The sequence below is a fragment of the Pseudophryne corroboree genome, chromosome 6, assembly GCF_028390025.1.
Source record: "Pseudophryne corroboree isolate aPseCor3 chromosome 6, aPseCor3.hap2, whole genome shotgun sequence".
Lineage (NCBI taxonomy): Eukaryota > Metazoa > Chordata > Amphibia > Anura > Myobatrachidae > Pseudophryne > Pseudophryne corroboree.
In genome coordinates, this window is record NC_086449.1 from 403,574,718 (window position 1) to 403,595,639 (window position 20,922).

Consider the following 20,922-nt stretch of genomic DNA (forward strand, 5'->3'; position numbering starts at 1 on the left):
ATACACCATCGGTCAAAACGCGGCTGTTTAAGTATGAATCTCGGTAATTTACTAAGAAGTGCAAAGCAAAAAAAAAAAAAAACACTGCCGTGAAAAATTACAACTCGTAAAAAAGTGCTAAAAAAAAAACAGACCTGCTTTTTTAATCCGTGATTGTATAGGCATGCAGGGATCCATGAGATCCGTGCATGTATATCAGTGGGAAGGGGTGGGAAAGTGGTTATTTTCTTTAAAAAAATTGCGTGGGGTCCCCCCTCCTAAGCATAACCAGCCTCGGGCTCTTTGAGCCGATCCTGGTTGCAGAAATATGGTGAAAAAATTGACAGGGGTTCCCCCATATTTAAGCAACCAGCATCGGGCTCTGCGCCTGGTCCTGGTTCCAAAAATACGGGGGACAAAAAGAGTAGGGGTCCCCCGTATTTTTAAAACCAGCACCGGGCTCCACTAGCTGGACAGATAATGCCACAGCCGGGGGTCACTTTTATATAGTGCCCTGCGGCCGTGGCATCAAAAATCCAACTAGTCACCCCTGGCCGGGGTACCCTGGGGGAGTGGGGACCCCTTCAATCAAGGGGTCGTCCCCCCCCAGCCACCCAAGGGCCAGGGGTGAAGCCCGAGGCTGTCCCCCCCCCCCCCCCCCCCCCCCATCCAATTGGCTGCGGATGGGGGGCTGATAGCCTTTTGTGAAAATGAAAAGATATTGTTTTGAGTAGCAGTACTACAAGGCCCAGCAAGCCTCCCCCGCATGCTGGTACTTGGAGAACCACAAGTACCAGCATGCGGCGGAAAAACGGGCCCGCTGGTACCTGTAGTACTACTACTAAAAAAATACCCAAAAAAAGACAAGAGACACACACCTTGAAAGTAAAGATTTATTACATACATCCACACAAACATACATACATACTTACCTTATGTTCACACGAGGGTCGGTCCTCTTCTCCAGTAGAATCCATGGGGTACCTGTTGAATAAATTCTACTCACCAGATCCAGGGTCCCAGGCTCCTCGTAGCATCCATTTGTAATCCACGTACTTGAATAAAATAAAAATACGGAGAGCCGAGCCACGCACTGAAAGGGGACCCATGTTTGCACATGGGCCCCCTTTCCCCGAATGCCAGAAACCCACTCTGACTGATGTCTAAGTGGGTTTCTTCAGCCAATCAGGGAGCGCCACGTTGTAGCACCCTCCTGATCGGCTGTGTGCTCCTGTACTGTCTGACAGGCGGCACACGGCAGTGTTACAATGTAGCGCCTATGCGCTCCATTGTAACCAATGGTGGGAACTTTGTGGTCAGCGGTGAGGTCACTTTCGGTCAACCGCAGGGCAGAAAGTTCTCACCATTGGTTACAATGGAGCGCATAGGCGCTACATTGTAACACTGCCGTGTGCCGCCTGTCATACAGTACAGGAGCACACAGCCGATCAGGAGGGTGCTACAACGTGGCGCTCCCTGATTGGCTGAAGAAACCCACTTAGACATCAGTCAGAGTGGGTTTCTGGCATTCGGGGAAAGGGTCCCATGTGCAAACATGGGTCCCCTTTCAGTGCGTGGCTCGGCTCTCCGTTTTTTTATTTTATTCAAGTATGTGGATTACAAATGGATGCTACGAGGATCCTGGGACCCTGGAGCTGGTGAGTAGAATTTATTCAACAGGTACCCCTTGGATTCTACTGGAGAAGAGGACCGATCCTCGTGTGAACATAAGGTAAGTATGTATGTATGTTTGTGTGGATGTATGTAATAAATCTTTACTTTCAAGGTGTGTGTGTCTTGTCTTTTTTTGGGTATTTTTTTAGTAGTAGTACTACAGGTACCAGCGGGCCCGTTTTTCCGTCGCATGCTGGTACTTGATGTTCTCCAAGTACCAGCATGCGGGGGAGGCTTGCTGGGCCTTGTAGTACTGCTACTAAAAACAATATCTTTTCATTTTCACAAAAGGCTATCAGCCCCCCATCCGCAGCCAATTGGATGGGGGGGGACAGCCTCGGGCTTCACCCCTGGCCCTTGGGTGGCTGGGGGGGGGGACCCCTTGATTGAAGGGGTCCCCACTCCCCCAGGGTACCCCGGCCAGGGGTGACTAGTTGGATTTTTGATGCCACGGCCGCAGGGCACTATATAAAAGTGACCCCCGGCTGTGGCATTATCTGTCCAGCTAGTGGAGCCCGGTGCTGGTTTTAAAAATACGGGGGACCCCTACTCTTTTTGTCCCCCGTATTTTTAGAACCAGGACCAGGCGCAGAGCCCGATGCTGGTTGCTTAAATATGGGGGAACCCCTGTCATTTTTTTCCCCATATTTCTGCAACCAGGGTCGGCTCAAAGAGCCTGAGGCTGGTTATGCTTAGGAGGGGGAACCCCACGCATTTTTTTTCTCCGTTTTACAGTGTTTATTTAAAATAAAAAATGAACCCCAGCACGGATCACACAGATCCGGCCGAGATTCATTGTGATAAAGTCGGCAGTGTTTTGCTAATCACTGCCGTAAAAAACGGGAAAAAAACACGAATGACATCGACATCGGAACAAATGAAAAATCCGAATACGGCAGCTTAGTAAATTAGGCGTAATAAATTCAAAAAGTTGCAGTTTTACACTTTCGATGTCATTCGTGATTGAACTTTGACCTTTTTCCGAAAATTACGAATGTTAGTAAATATACCCCAATGTCTGCTGAATTCAGAAGCTGAGAAATTCTGTAATGAATTAAGAAAACTTATTGTGAATATATATGTTTTTTTTTTTTTTTTTAGCTTGTTCTTAGAAAATGGTGTGAACTGATCCCGGGCGCAGAGTTCAGATGTTTTGTTAAAGAGAACAAACTTATAGGTAAGGCTTGACTAAAAATGTGCAAATAATTTTTGTATAAATTGTTTGTGAGTTACAAAATTCAATTAAATAGTAGAGTATAAAATGCAGGAATATGTTAGTTTGACATATCTCTCAATGTGTGTCGGAACATTGATGGCTGGATTATTAAGTTGGACTAGCCCAATACTTGTTGTAGTCTTATGGGAAAATTATTTTATTAAAATTTTAGTCTATTCTAAATAATACATGAACTTTGAAATGCATATTTGTTCTTCGGGTCCATGGTCTCCACAGTGTTAACCTTGGGTATGGCTGGTGGAGACCAGGACTGGCACTGGACAGCAAAGCTTGTGAGCCTCCCAGGATGCACTGGGCTTCTCTTCCCTCATACCCCATCCCCATGCTCAGGCACTTCAGTTTTTTTTCGGTGCCAGCAGGAGCAGTTTACCACTGAACAGGGGCTGCAGCAATGCAGCCCAAGCTTTATTTTTTTCTATTTTTATTTTCATTTTTAATGAGCATTGAGCACCTGGCAGTCCAGGGGACACCAGTGCTGATGCTCCACCACCCCCATCGGGCCGCGACACCACAAGTGGGTCGGTGAGTTTGGCGGGACCCTTGCACCTTTCCACTACCAGAGGCACAGTGGACACCCAGCACAGCACCGGACACATGGGGGAAAGGTAAGAAGGGTTCCTGCTTGCAGGACCCATGTGTTGCGCAGTCCTATGCCGCTGAGACCGGCGGCATAGGACTGCGCAACACATGGGTCCTGCAAGCAGGAACTCTTCTTACCTGACGTGGTCCCAGACCATTAAGTGCCCTGCGGACACACTAGACTACCAGGGCTGCATGTATACTGGTGCTGGGGATCCTTGTAATGGCCAGGAGTACCGGTGGTGGAAGTCAGCAAGGGGAGGTCAGCGCGTCTCCAGCCGCCCCTCCCCCAGCCCAAGGTGCCATTCCACAGCGGTCTTCCTAACTTGGGCTGCTCCTCCCTCATCCTCCTTCCTCTAGAAATGATGGGCATCACAGAGCTATACAGGTCTTCAGGAGCATTGAGCGAAGTCTCCCTGTATACCTCTCCTCACAGTCAGGTTATGCACAGCGCTGCATCCTACCAGCCAGAGCCGGATTAAGGGGGGGTCCCGGGGATACGTACCCCCGGGCCCCCCTTTCCCAAAGGGCCCCCTGCCACACCATGACACCAAAGATCGGATCTCTCTTCCGATCCGATCTGTGGTGTTGTGCTCCCGTCCGCACTGCAGCGGTGGCCGTACAAACAGGACAGCTGAGCGACGGCTCAGCTGTCCAATAACGTATGAGTGAAGTAGGCTGCCCCAATGGCTGAGCGGCAGGCTGCTTCATTCATACATGATTGGAGAGCTGATCCGTCGCTCTGCTGTCTGTGCGGTTGGCGGGGACGGGAGCGCAATTCGTTCACTGGATGGTATGTGAGTGACATCACCCCCCCGGTCCTCCTCCTCCTCTCTTGAATAGGGGTCCCACTGTTTTAAGTACCCCGGGCCCCCCAGCGACTTAATCCGGCTCTGCTACCAGCCTTTCTACACATGGCTGAGTAGTTGATCTCAGTGCCTTCTGCAGTTAAATTACATTTGTACATTGTATGTGACTTATGCTAGTGTTACTGCTTGTACTTCTCCCTTAATGTACATTATATTACTTTACCTGTACTTTTTTTTTTTTTTTTAATCACAAGTGACCATTGAATACTGATGTATATAGGGTTTATTCTTCCAACACATTACAGTACATTGTATTTGTGAGGGCTCATTGTCACATACTGTTCCAGCTGCACGCTTCACATTATCATATAGTGTGTGTACACTCCTTGCAGTTATGTCTAACAAAAGCAAGGCTAAGTAAACTAGGGCATCTACTCTGGTAACATGTAATGCCTGTAACATGGAGGTTTTACTTCAGGATTTATCACAGGGTGGTCAGAGCACAGCTTGTCTTGTGCCTCTGAGCACATCAGCCACCCAGTTACAGTACAAGAGCCTCCATGGGCATCTTTTTCTACTTTACTTGCAAAAATCGCTCCCCCTATAGGTCTACCACAACCATTACAACCTACTGTGGCTCCCCCTATGGGTCAGACTTTGGCTGCTTTCTCTGCTGCATTTCAGAACATTGTACATGGCCAGGTAACACTGCTTGTACCTACTACCACTAAGCGTACTGTGCCTTCCGCACAGTTTAGGCCACTCTCTGATTTTAAGGAATCATCAGCTACTGCAGATCAAGCTAAGATTTCTGATGTAGAATCCCCCTCAGGGGAGGACCAGGAGCCACACTTCAAATTTAATGTGGCTGCGTTAATTAGGGCAGTCAAATTCTCACTTTAACTAGAAGATGCTGAATCAGCCCCTATAACTAAAGATGTTCTGTGCAAACGAAAAAAGGTAGTGATAGCTGAGTTTCCACACTCGGATTACTTCTAGGAAGCTAGGAATGAGGCATGGAAAACTCCTACTAAGAAATTTACACTTCCCAAAAGGCTCAGCTCCTATTACCCTGATTGTGCAAAATGGAAAAATGGTGGATGCTCCTGTGACACGTTTAATTAAAAGTTCCATCCTTCCTATTCCGACCTTTCTTAAGGAACTACCGGATAGACAACTTGATGCTTGTCTTAAATCTTTGTACTTCCTTAAAGGAGCCACAGCCAGAACGGTCATGGCTACAGCCTGGGTGGCTAAAGGCATGGAAAATTGGGCAGACAACCGTGAGCACAGTTTACGTGTGAACCTACCAAGGAGCAATTGTCTCTAATTGCCAATATCAGGGATGCGGCCTATTACATTGGTGAAGCTGCTTTGGATTCTGTTCTGTTATCCCTCAAAGCATCCGCTGTTTCCGTTGCAGCATGCTGCATAGTGTGGCTCCGTTCCTGGAAAGCAGATTTGGACGCCAAGAAAACGCTGGAAGCCCTGCAGTACAAGGGCGAATTCCTATTTGGACCGGAACTGGATAAGATTTCCAATAACCTGGCAACCGTTAAGACAGCTTGCCTACTCTCGGCTTCCTTACTGCGGCTTCGGACTTAATCCTTTCGTCCACGGGGCAAGACCAAACGTCAGTCCTTTCAAAGACTATCTCACACAGTCAAGGCCTCCAAACCCCAAACCAAGCAGGCCTGGGCAGCTAGAAGTCCAAATACCAAGCCGGAGGATAAACCCTCATCCTGACGGGGCACACCTCCCCCTGAGGGACCCCAGGGTGGGAGGCCAACTTCTTCAGTTTGCTCATGCATGGCGTCAAATCACAACAGACACCTGGGTCCTAGAAGAGGTCTCATGGGTATGCTGTATGACTTTCCTACCACTCCATCGACAGACCCTGGAAAAGCACAGGCACTGAAGGGAGTCATTCACTCCTTACTACAGTCCAGTGTCATTTATCCCTGTTCCACGGCCTCAACAGAAACTAAATTGGTAATACAGTCCCATTCTGAATCTCCCTGGATATACAGGATGTACCTATAGCACCCTGTCATCTACAATATCTCTGCTTTGCTGTCCCACATCAGCATTTCCAATTCCAGACCCTACCCTTTGGACTGTCCACAGCTCCCAGGGTGTTCACCAAGCTCATGGCGGTGATGGCGGCTCATCTTCGGTGATGGGGAATTTGAATATTCCCTTACTTAGACGACCTCCTTCTTCTGGTGCACTCTCCAGAGGTACTGTACCATCACCTACAGGTGACGGTGTAATTTCTGCAGTGTCACGGATGGCTGATCAACTGGGCCAACTCCTCGCTCGTCCCATCTCAGAGGATTCTCCACCTCGGAGCACTAATGAGTGCCCAAATACAATGCATCTTCCTTCCTCAGGACAAGGTTGCAGCATTGCAGTTGCACATCCACAACCTACTTCACAGTCAAAGGATCCATTCGGTAATGCAGACCCTGGGCTCCATGGTATCCACCTTCGACATGGTGCAAACACCCTATTTCACTCCAGGCCTTTTAAACACTTGATACTCTCCAGATGGAATGGTCTACTACAGCAAATCAAATATCAGACAATGATTCTACCGCAGGATGTTGGGGAGTTCCTCTCATGGTGACTACACACATCCACCCTGGACAAGGGGTGGCCATTCTGGATTCAATACTGAGCGCTTCTCACCATAGATGCCAGCTTCTGGGAGGGGGGAGCTGTCACGGGCAATCACTCCTTTCAGGGCCGCTGGTCTCTGACGAAAATGGGTCTTCTGATCAACGTCCTGGAACTTCAAAGCTCAAGACCTTCTACAGGGTTATCCAGTGCAATCCAGTCAGACAACACCACGGCAGTGGCTTTTATAAATCAACAGGGAGGCACTTGCAGTGCAGCAGTGATGCATGAAGTAACTCGGATTCTTTCCTGGGCAGAACTCCATCTTCCGGCTGTCTCCGCAATATTTATTCCGGGAGTCCTCAACTGGGGCGCATTTGTTAAGATATCTTTCAGATTCCCTATATAGGAAATACTTACCTAGGAGATATATATATATGAAGAGGGGAGATCTATAATATATATGAAGAGGGGAGATCTATATTCCTCGTTAAAGGTTTGGATCTGCTTTCCTTAGAAGTAATCTAAAAATGAAGATCATCTTTATGAACGAAGTTCTGGTCATGCCAAAAAATGGGATATATAACTGATACTTGTTATCGATATTAATATAGTAATGTAAGGAAATACATCTGCTAGCCACGTATGTTTTGGGACAATGAAAATCGGACCAAACATTGTGGCTATAGTCGGGATAATGATTAAATCAGTTCTATCAATAGGTATATGTGTGTGTGGGAAATATCTCTTGTATAATATGTATATATTTTATTGATACGTGTTGCTATATTAAGTGTTAAAAAGGGTATTAAGTTGTGGGATTGGTAGGTCTATATGAGAGTCTATGGGGGTCATTCTGACCCGTTCGCACGCAGCGGATATTCGCTGCAGTGCGAACTGGTCGAAACTGCAGCTGTACGGTGCCCACATTGCACATGCGCATCGTTGCCCAGCGACGGCAGTCGCCAGGCAACGACACCAGGACCGAAGAAAGCGATCGCAGGCCCGATCGCAAGAAGATTTACAGCGGGAAGGAGGATCGGGGCGTCTACTCACCATTTCCCGGGCGTGTTAAGGCGAACGCAGGCGTGTCCAGGCGTTTGGAGGGCGGATGTCTGACGTCACCGCCGGGACCTTCATCGCTGGATCCGTCGCACTGGGTAAGTAGATGCAGGGCTGGTCTTGTTTTGCATTAAACTTTTTTAGCATAGCAGGGCTGCACAAGTGATCGCAGCCCTGCTATGCTAAAATAAACTCCCCCCATAGGCGGCGTTTAGTTGATCGCACGAGCAGCAAAAAGTTGCTACGTGCGATCAACTCGGAATGACCACCTATATGCGTATGTGTCAATGGTATTGAGATGTTTTTATTTATTTGTGGTCTCTATCAGTAATAGAATTTTTATTAGTATTTATAAATAAAGACGTAGTAAATATTGTATAACTTTGGATGATAACGGTATTCAAACTGGCTGTTGCTTCAGAGAGAGACCACAGAATGTAAATACAGAGTTCAATTATGCTAATACAATTTGGTGTATTTATACATAATAATTGTATAGAAGGAGTGATTGACGACAATTTGAGCATATGTATACGGAGGTGTCGGCCTCAATGATTGGTCCATGATGAGGTCCGTCTCGGATACTTTGTGACGACAAAATTTACACTGGCATCAGTGCAAGGTTATGCTTAACTATACGAGTCACACATGCGCTGTAAGAGATTTCAAAACGAGGCTTGGATAACAGCGGATGTACCGCTTTGAAAGATCTCCAACGACAATGTGCATAATGGTGGAACACCGCTCTAAAAACTAAACAGGGAGACTGCTGTCCCATAACCTCTGAGGAAGCCGCTGACCCCTAGAGGAGGCGGAGAAATGCGTCAGAAGCCCTTACTGCACATTGCACAAGCCGGCATTGTCTCACCAACTACAAGGACGATAATATTCCTGACAGCTGGTTCTCCAGGTGCTCCTAAAAAATTGGAACCTACAAGGTATGCAGAGACATCAGGCCCTCTTCAGTGGCTGAGTGAGTGGGTTGCTACCCAGGAATTGCCTGACTTTTTATATTGTCATGGCCAGGACTAAGAACGGTTACAAAGCAGTGCATGTTTTAGCACACCTAGTGCATAAAATCCTCTTAAATGACAGACTAATTTATCTGACGTCCTAGTGGATGCTGGGAACTCCGTAAGGACCATGGGGAATAGCGGCTCCGCAGGAGACTGGGCACAACAAAAGAAAGCTTTAGGACTACCTGGTGTGCACTGGCTCCTCCCTCTATGACCCTCCTCCAGACCTCAGTTAGAATTTTGTGCCCGGCTGAGCTGGATGCACACTAGGGGCTCTCCTGAGCTCCTAGAAAAAGAAAGTTTATTTTAGGTTTTTTATTTTCAGTGAGATCTGCTGGCAACAGACTCACTGCTACGAGGGACTAAGGGGAGAGAAGCGAACCTACCTGCTTGCAGCTAGCTTGGGCTTCTAAGGCTACTGGACACCATTAGCTCCAGAGGGATCGAACACAGGGCCCGACCTCGATCGTCCGTTCCCGGAGCCGCGCCGCCGTCCCCCTTACAGAGCCAGAAGCAAGAAGAGTCCTGGAAATCGGCGGCAGAAGACTTCGGTCTTCAAACAAGGTAGCGCACAGCACTGCAGCTGTGCGCCATTGCTTCCCATGCACACCTCACACTCCGGTCACTGATGGGTGCAGGGCGCTGGGGGGGAGCGCCCTGGGCTGCAATATTAAGTACCTTGGCTGGCAAAAAAACACATAATATAGTCATAGAGACTATATATGTGTAAAATACCCCTGCCAGATATACATAGAAAAAAGCGGGAGAAGTCCGCCGAACAAGGGGCGGGGCTATCTCCCTCAGCACACTGGCGCCATTTTCCGTCACAGCTCCGCTGGAAGGATAGCTCCCAGGCTCTCACCTGCAGTTTCCAGACTACATAGGGTAAAAAAGAGAGGGGGGGCACTAAATTTAGGCGCAATATTGTGTATACAAGCAGCTATTGGGAAAAATCACTCAGTTATAGTGTTAATCCCTGTGTATATAGCGCTGTTGGTGTGTGCTGGCATACTCTCTCTCTGTCTCCCCAAAGGGCTTTGTGGGGTCCTGTCCTCAGTCAGAGCATTCCCTGTGTGTGTGCGGTGCGTCGGTACGGCTGTGTCGACATGTTTGATGAGGAGGCTTATGTGGAGGCAGAGCAGGTGCCGATAAATGTGATATATACAAAAGGAAGTAAGTGATTCAATGCGCTGCCAATGATCTAATGCAGCCAGTAAGACAAGAGGAACCTTCACAAACAATTCCAGAGTAATTATACAAATCGAAAATTTTGTCTTAACGGCGCAAAAATATCAAAGAGTCTTACATAAAAAATGAGAATGTGGAGTTTTCTGTGTTCCTAAAAATCCCGAAATTCTTATGTCCTTAAGTTCTTGTGAATCAATTTCCTTAAGGAAACTTAAGGACATAAGAATTTCGGGATTTTTAGGAACGCCGATAAATGTGATGTCACCCACTGCGGGGTCGACACCTGAGTGGATGGTTATGTGGAAGGAATTACGCGACAGTGTCGACTCCTTACATAAAAGGTTTGACGACATAGCAGATGTGGGACAGCCGGCTTCTCAGCCTGTGCCTGCCCAGACGTCTCTAAAGCCATCGGGGGCTCTAAAACGCCCGCTACCTCAGATGGCAGACACAGATGTCGACACGGATACTGACTCCAGTGTCGACGATGATGAGACTAGTGTACATTCCAATAGAGCCACCCGTTACATGATTACGGCAATGAAAAATGTGTTGCATATTTCTGATATTACCCCAGGTACCACAAAAAAGGGTATTATGTTTGAGGAGAAAAAACTACCAGTGGTTTTTCCCCCATCTGATGAATTAAATGAAGTGTGTGAAGAAGCGTGGGCTTCCCCCGATAAGAAACTGGTAATTTCTAAAAGGTTACTAATGGCGTACCCTTTCCCGCCAGAGGACAGGTCACGTTGGGAGACATCCCCTAGGGTGGATAAAGCGCTCACACGTCTGTCAAAAAAGGTGGCACTACCGTCTCCGGACACGGCCGCCCTAAAGGAGCCTGCAGATAGAAAGCAGGAGGCTATCCTGAAGTCTGTATATACACACTCAGGTATTATACTGAGACCGGCTATTGCTTCAGCATGGATGTGCAGTGCTGCAGCTGCGTGGTCAGATTCCCTGTCGGAAAACATTGATACCCTAGACAGGGACACTATATTGCTAACCGTGGAGCATATTAAAGACGCTGTCTTGTACATGAGAGATGCACAGAGGGATATTTGCCGGCTGGCATCTAAAATAAACGCAATGTCCATTTCTGCCAGGAGAGGATTGTGGACTCGGCAGTGGACAGGAGATGCAGATTCTAAAAGGCACATGGAAGTATTGCCTTACAAGGGTGAGGAGTTGTTTGGGGATGGTTTCTCGGACCTCGTTTCCACAGCGACAGCTGGGAAGTCAGCATGTTTACCCCATGTTCCCTCACAGCCAAAGAAAGCACCGTATTATCAGGTACAGTCCTTTCGGCCCCAGAAAGGCAAGCGGGTTAGAGGCGCGTCCTTTCTGCCCAGAGGTAGAGGGAAAAAGCTGCAACATACAGCCAGTTCCCAGGAACAAAAGTCCTCCCCCGCTTCCTCTAAGTCCACCGCATGACGCTGGGGCTCCACAGGCGGAGCCAGGTACGGTGGGGGCCCGTCTCAAGAACTTCAGCGACCAGTGGGCTCGCTCACGGGTGGATCCCTGGATTCTACAAGTAGTATCTCAGGGGTACAAGCTGGAATTCGAGACGTCTCCCCCTTGCCGTTTCCTCAAATCTGCCTTGCCGACAGCTCCCCCGGACAGGGAGGCAGTGCTGGAGGCGATTCACAAGCTGTATTCTCAGCAGGTGATAATCAAGGTACCCCTCCTTCAACAAGGACGGGGTTACTATTCCACAATGTTTGTGGTACCGAAACCGGACGGTTCGGTGAGACCCATTTTAAATTTAAAATCCTTGAACACTTATATAAGAAGGTTCAAGTTCAAGATGGAATCGCTCAGGGCGGTGATTGCAAGCCTGGACGAGGGGGATTCCATGGTATCACTGGACATCAAGGATGCTTACCTGCATGTCCCCATTTACCCTCCTCACCAGGAGTACCTCAGATTTGTGGTACAGGACTGTCATTACCAATTCCAGACGTTGCCGTTTGGTCTGTCCACGGCACCGAGGGTATTTACCAAGGTAATGGCCGAAATGATGATACTCCTTCGGAGAAAGGGAGTTTTAATTATCCCGTACTTGGACGATCTCCTTATAAAGGCGAGGTCCAGGGAACAGTTGTTGATCGGTGTAGCACTAGCTCGGGAAGTGCTACAACAGCACGGCTGGATCCTGAATATTCCAAAGTCGCAGCTGGTTCCTACAACGCGTCTACTGTTCCTGGGGATGGTTCTGGACACAGAACAGAAAAAAGTATTTCTCCCGGAGGAGAAGGCCAAGGAGTTGTCATCTCTGGTCGGAGACCTCCTGAAACCAAAACAGGTGTCGGTGCACCACTGCACGCGAGTCCTGGGAAAGATGGTGGCTTCTTACAAAGCAATTCCATTCGGAAGGTTCCATGCAAGGCTCTTTCAGTGGGATCTGTTGGACAAGTGGTCCGGATCGCATCTTCAGATGCATCGGCTGATAACCCTGTCTCCAAGGACCAGGGTGTCGCTGTTGTGGTGGCTGCAGAGTGCTCATCTTCTAGAGGGCCGCAGATTCGGCATACAGGACTGGGTCCTGGTGACCACGGATGCCAGCCTTCGAGGTTGGGGGGCAGTCACACAGGGAAGAAACTTCCAGGGACTATGGACAAGTCAGGAGACTTCCCTACACATAAATATTCTGGCACTAAGGGCCATTTACAATGCCCTAAGTCAGGCAAGACCCCTGCTTCAACACCAGCCGGTGCTGATCCAGTCAGACAACATCACGGCGGTCGCCCATGTAAACCGACAGGGCGGCACAAGAAGCAGGATGGCAATGGCAGAAGCCACAAGGATTCTCCGATGGGCGGAAAATCATGTGTTAGCACTGTCAGCAGTGTTCATTCCCGGAGTGGACAACTGGGAAGCAGACTTTCTCAGCAGACACGACCTCCACCCGGGAGAGTGGTGACTTCATCCAGAAGTCTTCCAAATGATTGTACACCGGTGGGAAAGGCCACAGGTGGACAGGATGGCGTCCCGCCTCAACAAAAAGCTAAAAAGATGTTGCGCCAGGTCAAGGGACCCTCAAGCGATAGCTGTGGACGCTCTGGTAACACCGTGGGTGTACCGGCCGGTGTATGTGTTCCCTCCTCTGCCTCTCATACCCAAGGTACTGAGACTAATAAGAAGGAGAGGAGTAAGAACTATACTCATTGTTCCGGATTGGCCAAGAAGAGCTTGGTACCCAGAACTTCAAGAAATGATCTCAGAGGACCCATGGCCTCTGCCGCTCAGACAGGACCTGCTGCAGCAGGGGCCCTGTCTGTTCCAAGACTTACCGCGGCTGCGTTTGACGGCATGGCGGTTGAACGCCGGATCCTGAAGGAAAAGGGCATTTTGGAGGAAGTTATCCCTACGCTTATTAAAGCTAGGAAAGAAGTGACCGCAAACCATTATCACCGCATATGGCGGAAATATGTTGCGTGGTGTGAGGCCAGGAAGGCCCCAACGGAGGAATTTCAGCTAGGTCGATTTCTGCACTTCCTACAATCAGGGGTGACTATGGGCCTAAAATTGGGTTCCATTAAGGTCCAGATTTCGGCTCTATCGATTTTCTTCCAAAAAGAACTGGCTTCACTACCTGAAGTTCAGACATTTGTTAAGGGAGTGCTGCATATTCAGCCCCCTTTTGTGCCCCCAGTGGCACCTTGGGATCTCAACGTGGTGTTGGATTTCCTAAAGTCGCATTGGTTTGAACCACTTAAAACCGTGGAACTAAAATATCTCACGTGGAAAGTGGTCATGCTGTTGGCCTTGGCTTCGGCCAGGCGTGTGTCAGAATTGGCGGCTTTGTCTTGTAAAAGCCCTTATCTGATTTTCCATATGGATAGGGCGGAATTGAGGACTCGTCCCCAATTTCTCCCAAAGGTGGTTTCAGCGTTTCATTTGAACCAGCCTATTGTGGTGCCTGCGGCTGCTCGTGACTTGGAGGACTACAAGTTGCTGGACGTAGTCCGGGCCCTAAAAATCTATGTTTCCAGGACAGCTGGAGTCAGAAAGACTGACTCGCTATTTATCCTGCATGCGCCCAACAAGTTGGGTGCGCCTGCTTCGAAGCAGACTATTGCTCGCTGGATCTGTAGCACGATTCAACTTGCACATTCGGCGGCTGGACTGCCGCATCCTAAATCTGTAAAAGCCCATTCCACGAGGAAGGTGGGCTCTTCTTGGGCGGCTGCCCGAGGGGTCTCGGCTTTACAACTTTGCCGAGCAGCTACTTGGTCGGAGTCAAACACATTTGCTAAATTCTACAAGTTTGATACCCTGGCTGAGGTGGACCTAGAGTTCACTCATTCGGTGCTGCAGAGTCATCCGCACTCTCCCGCCCGTTTGGGAGCTTTGGTATAATCCCCATGGTCCTTACGGAGTTCCCAGCATCCACTAGGACGTCAGAGAAAATAAGATTTTACTCACCGGTAAATCTATTTCTCGTAGTCCGTAGTGGATGCTGGGCGCCCGTCCCAAGTGCGGATTGTCTGCAATACTTGTATATAGTTATTGTTTAACTAAAGGGTTATTGTTGAGCCATCTGTTGAGAGGCTCAGTTATATTTCATACTGTTAACTGGGTATAGTATCACGAGTTATACGGTGTGATTGGTGTGGCTGGTATGAGTCTTACCCGGGATTCAAAATCCTTTCCTTATTGTGTCAGCTCTTCCGGGCACAGGATCCTAACTGAGGTCTGGAGGAGGGTCATAGAGGGAGGAGCCAGTGCACACCAGGTAGTCCTAAAGCTTTCTTTAGTTGTGCCCAGTCTCCTGCAGAGCCGCTATTCCCCATGGTCCTTACGGAGTTCCCAGCATCCACTACGGACTACGAGAAATAGATTTACCGGTGAGTAAAATCTTATTTTCTATGAGCTACAGATTGATTAATATTGGAGAAATCTGTCTATTTGTGGACTCTGAATGACTGCACAGCTATAGAGCGAAAGATAATTTATGTTCCTTTATATCAGTTGTTGCTGCTCATCTAATTTATACACAGTAATTTAGAATTTTTATGTATATCTTGAGTGTTTTATAATGCAGGCCGGTGTTTGTATGTTTACTATATGATTGTTTTTCAAATATGTTTTATTAACAGTAAAAACTATATACATCTTAATCTCCTGTCAACGCTGTCTTCTTCCTTTTTGCTGAATTAGATTAATACCAGGGAAAGGTATAGCCCTGGGATAGACAGCAGCAGATTGGAGACTGGACGTATATTTTATTTGTTTTTACCTTTATGAAATAAGAGTTTTTTACCCACACACACATCCATTGGTTTGTAATATATATGTGTACCTTATATACCTTCTATGGGCGCAAAATCTTTTTTTCTTCTGTGGATCTTACAAGTGGGCCTAGCCATGGGTCTTCGCCTGGCTTCTCTACAAGTCCAGGTCTCCGCATTGTCCGTATTGTTCCAGCAGAGACTGGCTCCCTTACCAGATGTGCGTACCTTCCTCTCTGGAATGCTGCGGATACAACCTCCATTTGTCCTGCCCTTGGTTCTTCGGGCCTTATAGTGTACTCCTTTTGAACCATTATAAAGGGTGGACCTCAAGTGGTAAACCGTGAGATTCTTTCTATTGCCCATCGCTTCAGCCTGAAGAGTCTCTGACTTGGGAGCTCTCTCCTGTCACTCCCTCTTCTTGATATTTCACCAGGACCGGGCGGTCCTTCGGACTAAACGTGGGTACCTACCTAAGGTAGTATCTAAATTCCATATCAATGAACCCATTGTGGTACTGGCATTCCGGGAGCCTGGTCTTTCACAAGAGGAAGCCTCGATGGATGTGGACCGTGCTCTCGGGATCTATGTAGACCGTGCTAGTTGCATTAGGAAAACTGATTCTATTCATCCTCTGTGGATTCAACAAGTGGGGCTAGCTGGCTATTAAGCAGATATTGGCATGTTGGCTCAGCATGGCCATCTCATAGGCTGATCTTCCTGTTCCAAGTATAGTCTCAGCTCATTCTATCCGCTCTGTGGGTCCTTCGTGGGCAGCCCACCATGGCGCGTCGGCTAAACAGCCCTGCAAGGCTGCTACGTGGTCTACTGCCCACACATTTCTTAGGTTCTATGCCTTTGATACATTTGGCCAAAATGCCCTCCTTTTCAGTTTAGGAGCGTACCCTCCCTATTACATTTTGCTTTGGGACATCCCAAGGTTAACTCTGTGGAGACCATGGACCCTGAAGTAGAAAGTAAGAGTTAATGATAAAACTACCTTCATTATCTTTTTTTTTTTTTTTTCTTCGAGGTCCATGAGATCCACAGGGCGCAGAGCTTCAATTGGTTACTTTCTCGGTCATCAGTTCCCTTCTCCTCTTTGTGAGAGTGTTTCCTGTGTGTACCATTCTTCCTTCTCTTCTCTCTCCGTCTCCTGCTTTGGGCTTGTTAACTAAAACTGAAGTGCCAGAGCATGGGGGCGGGGTATGAGGGAAGAGCAGCCCAGTGCATCCTGGGAGGCTCACAAGCTTTGCTGTCCAGTGCCAGTCCTGGTCTCCACCAGCCATTCCCTAGGTTAACCCTGTGGAGACCATGGACCCCGAAGAACAAATATGCATTTCAAACAAAGTTCATGTATTATTTAGAATCAACTAAAATGTGAATGAAACCATTTTCCCATAAGACTTCGGTGCCAGTCCTGGTCTCCACCAGCCATACCTAACTAGGAGCTGGCGGCTATAGGTACAGATGAACCTTTACCAGCAGGAGAAAGAGCAGGGAAAGATGGTCGCTGAGTAGGTGAGAGCTGCAGGTGAAATGTGTTTTGAAGAGGGCTTAGATAAAAAGAGGAAAGAGGGCCCTGCTCTGAAGAGCTAACAATCTAGTGGGAAGAAATACAGACAAAAAATACAAAGATTTCACGCCATAAAGAAATTGCGCTACCAAGCTGCAGGTCAATGGACACTCCGTAATGTGATGTTACCCTCACCCCCAAAAAGAACATTTAAAACTACCAAGATTTCTGAGTGTCCTCTTTCCTGCGCTCCCCTTAAATGTGAAAACCAAAAAAGGGGGATCTCTACTTATCTTGAACCAGATGTTTCTCTCAGTTTTCCACCTTCTTAATACCCCCATGTATTGTCAATAGAGGTGTATGTTTTTTCAGAAGTGATACATGTAAAAGAGAAGTCAGGGATGCAATATAGTGTATTAACTTTTTAACTTTAAAATAAAATCACTTCCAGCATATAGAATCTAGTGACAAAAGTATTTGTTAAAATGTCTATTTAATAGTCCAGAAAGAATCCAATGATAAAATCCAGTAATAAAATCTTCATCACATGGAAAGATAATGAACAAACCACTTTACATCCAAAAGTGTATGAGGCTGATTACAACAACCGGTGGCTGATCACCTAGACGAGGAGAGGACGAGGTGCCCATTGCTTGGAGCTGATTGTTCCCGGGGACGTTGAAAACATCTATACAGCCATAATTTTGGTGCACTTCAGAAATCCAATATCTGGTAGGAAGCCACCCTCATACACTTTTGGATGTAAAGTGGTTTGTTCATTATCTTTCCATGTGATGAAGATTTTATTACTGGATTTTATCATTGGATTCTTTCTGGACTATTAAATAGACATTTTAACATAAATACTTTTGTCACTAGATTCTATATGCTGGAAGTGATTTTATTTTAAAGTTAAAAAGTTAATACACTATATTGCATCCCTGACTTCTCTTTTACATGTATCACTTCTGAAAAAACATACACCTCTATTGGCAATACATGGGGGTATGAAGAAGGTGGAAAACTGAGAGAAACATCTGGTTCAAGATAAGTAGAGATCCCCCTTTTTTGGTTTTCACATTTAAGGGGAGCGCAGGAAAGAGGACACTCAGAAATCTTGGTAGTTTTAAATCTAGTGGGAAGGGTCGACAGACAGATGACATGAGGTGCAAGCAAGCGGGAGGTAGCCTGATGGCAGTATGTAAGCAAAGCTGAGATGTTCAAAGCATGAGGCAGGGGGATGGAGGAATGGCCTCAGGACTAGGTTATGCATCGGGAGGTGGGTTTTTAATGCCCGTTTGAAGCTTTGTAAGGTTGGGGAGAGTCTAATGGAGCTGGGGAGTGCGTTCCACTGCAGGGGTGCAGCACAGGCATAGTCTTGAACTCAAGCATGGGAAGCAGTGACCAGGGCGGTGGAGAGGCGACGGTCATTGGTTGACCGTAGGGGAACGTAGGAGTATGAAGGGAGAGGATGCTGGAGATGTAGGGAGCAGTGGAATTAGAGATGACCTTGTAAGGGTGAGTAGTTTGAAGAGGATTCTGTAGGGGAATGTGAGACAGTATAGATTTTGTCGAAGGGGAGTGGCAGATGTGGAGTGGCGGGAGAGGAAGCTAAACCTAGCTGTGGAGTTCAGGACAGATTTGAGGGGAGCAAGATGGGAGCAAGCAAGGCCAGTGAGCAGAACATTGCAGTAGTCAAGTCGTGAGATGACCAGTGAGTGGATAAGTTTAGTTGCACTCTGGGAGAGAAATGGCTTGATACGAGCAATGTTGCATAGCTGGAACCAACAGGATTGTGCCAGATCCTGGATGTGGGGTGCAAAGGAGAGGGAGGAGTCAAGAATGATGCCCAAGCAGTGGAGTTGGGAACGGGGTAGATGCTGGTGCTGTCAACAGTGATAGAGATATTGGTAGGGGGTGTTGCTCTGGATGGGGGAAAGATAAGTTCAGTTTTGTCCATGTTGAGCTTCAGAGAGCGCTCAGACATCCAGGAGGAGATTGCGGATAGGCAGCTGGAAACCTGAGAGAGGACAGAGGGGGACAGATCAGGAGAGGAGAGGTAGAGTTGTGTGTCATCAGCATAGAGGTGGTATTGAAGGCCAAAGGAGTTAATGAGCGCACCCAAGGAAGAGGAGTACGGGTAGAACAGAAGGGGACCAAGGACAGAACCCTGAGGGACACCAACAGGAAGGATGGAAGGGTGTGAGGTGGTGCCAGAGGCAGACACAGAGGAGGAGTGGTTAGTGAGGTAAGAAGAAAACCAGTCAAGGACAGTGCTAGAGAGGCCAGTGTTTTGGAGTGTGCGGAGGAGGAGAGGATGATCCACGATGTCAAAGGCAGCAGAGAGGTCCAGAAGTATGAGCAGAGAGAAGTGGTCCCTGGATTTGGCCGAAAACAGGTCATTGGTGACTTTCACCAGGGCAGTCTCAGTGGAGTGGAGTGGGCGAAAGCCAGATTGTAGTGGATCGAAGGGTGGAGTTGTCAGAGAGGTAGCTTGTGAGACGGCTGTAAACAAGTCATTCATGTAGTTTGGAGGCGAAAGGGAGAAGAGAGATGGGGCGGTAGTTAGTGGGTGATGAAGGGTCAAGGTTGGGTTTTTTAAGAATAGGTGAGACCAGAGCATTTTTGAATGGTGAGGGGAAGATGCCGGTAGAGAGCGACAGGTTAAAGAGGGGAGCACGGTGGGAGCAGGCAGCGGGGGAGAGAGAGCGTAGAAGACGGGAGGGAAGGGGGTCCAGGTGGAGGAAGGGGGGGTAAGATGAGGGAATGGACTTCCTTGTCTGAAGTGGGACGGAAGGAGGACAGGGTGGGATAGATGGAAGTGAGGGATGATGGGGGTTGCAGAAGGGTGACGGGGGGAGATGTCGTGTCGGATATCCTTAATTTTTGAGATGAAGAAGGAGGCAAAGTCAGTGGCAGTGAGGGAGGATGGGAGGGGAGGAGGAGGGGGGGGCGAAGGAGAGTGTTGAAAGTTTCATAGAGACGGCGTGTACAGGAGGACTGAGAAGAGATGAGTACTTGGAAAAAGGATTGCTATAAACCCTTAAGTGCTGGTGAATAGTGTTACTCATCCTCAGCCCCACAGAGGGTCAAATGATAGGAGTCGAACCTAAGTATTCTCCCATCCCTCCCTAATAGCTGTGGTAGCTTGCACAAGGACTTCCTCAAGCCCGGGTTTTGACATAATTAAACCACGTTCACACTGAGCACTATACTACAAATATTTTAAAAAGCCAGGAAATGCATGAGAGAGCATGAAAAGTGCTCTATGCCACCAATTCTGGTTCCCACAGACTCGCAAGTAACCTCTTGGCACTTAACTTTGCTGATCTTTCTCATCCTGGCACCTATACTCTCTGAAGCACTTTTGTGGGAGTAACTTCTCTAAAATGATTTACCTTCTTAGTAGTTTGTTTGATTAGGGCCTTAGGGAGTGGTGTGTGTGTGGTGCCTTAGCCCAGAGTGCATGGGCCTGGAGGTGGCGCCATCGCTGTCCCATGGCCCATTTATCTGGCTAGCAGGGTTCCCCAAACAGCATCCTGCGGTCCGTAGCACTGTTGTAGTACTGCTTGGAACATTCAAATGATGATCTGGGCACGTACCCTGCAGTGTGTAGAGCTCGTTTGTAGTCTCGTGTTTAGATGCAGGGCGGGCACAGGTTGCTGGTTAGCCCTGCTCCTGTGCTATGTCTGGTGATACTCCAGAAAGTGTTAAGTCCAGAGATGGGGAATTCTAATGCCCAGATCGCCCCAATCCTTGCTTCAAACACAGGTGTTCCCTCAATTGATGCAATAATAAGAATTTACTCACCGGTAATTCTATTTCTCGTAGTCCGTAGTGGATGCTGGGAACTCCGTAAGGACCATGGGGAATAGACGGGCTCCGCAGGAGACTGGGCACTCTAAAAGAAAGATTAGGTACTGTCTGGTGTGCACTGGCTCCTCCCTCTATGCCCCTCCTCCAGACCTCAGTTAAGGAAACTGTGCCCGGAAGAGCTGACACAACAAGG

At 47.9% G+C, this 20,922-nt stretch overlaps 1 protein-coding gene across 1 annotated transcript in view; it reads left to right on the plus strand.

Moving 5' to 3' along the window:
* CDC123 (cell division cycle 123) overlaps positions 1 to 20,922 on the plus strand; it is a 263,700-nt gene that overhangs the window by 169,770 nt on the left and 73,008 nt on the right. Inside the window, exon 8 of the mRNA XM_063926879.1 lies at positions 2,755 to 2,830. Within this exon, the coding sequence (XP_063782949.1) occupies positions 2,755 to 2,830 (76 nt within the window). The remainder of the gene's footprint in view (positions 1 to 2,754; positions 2,831 to 20,922) is intronic.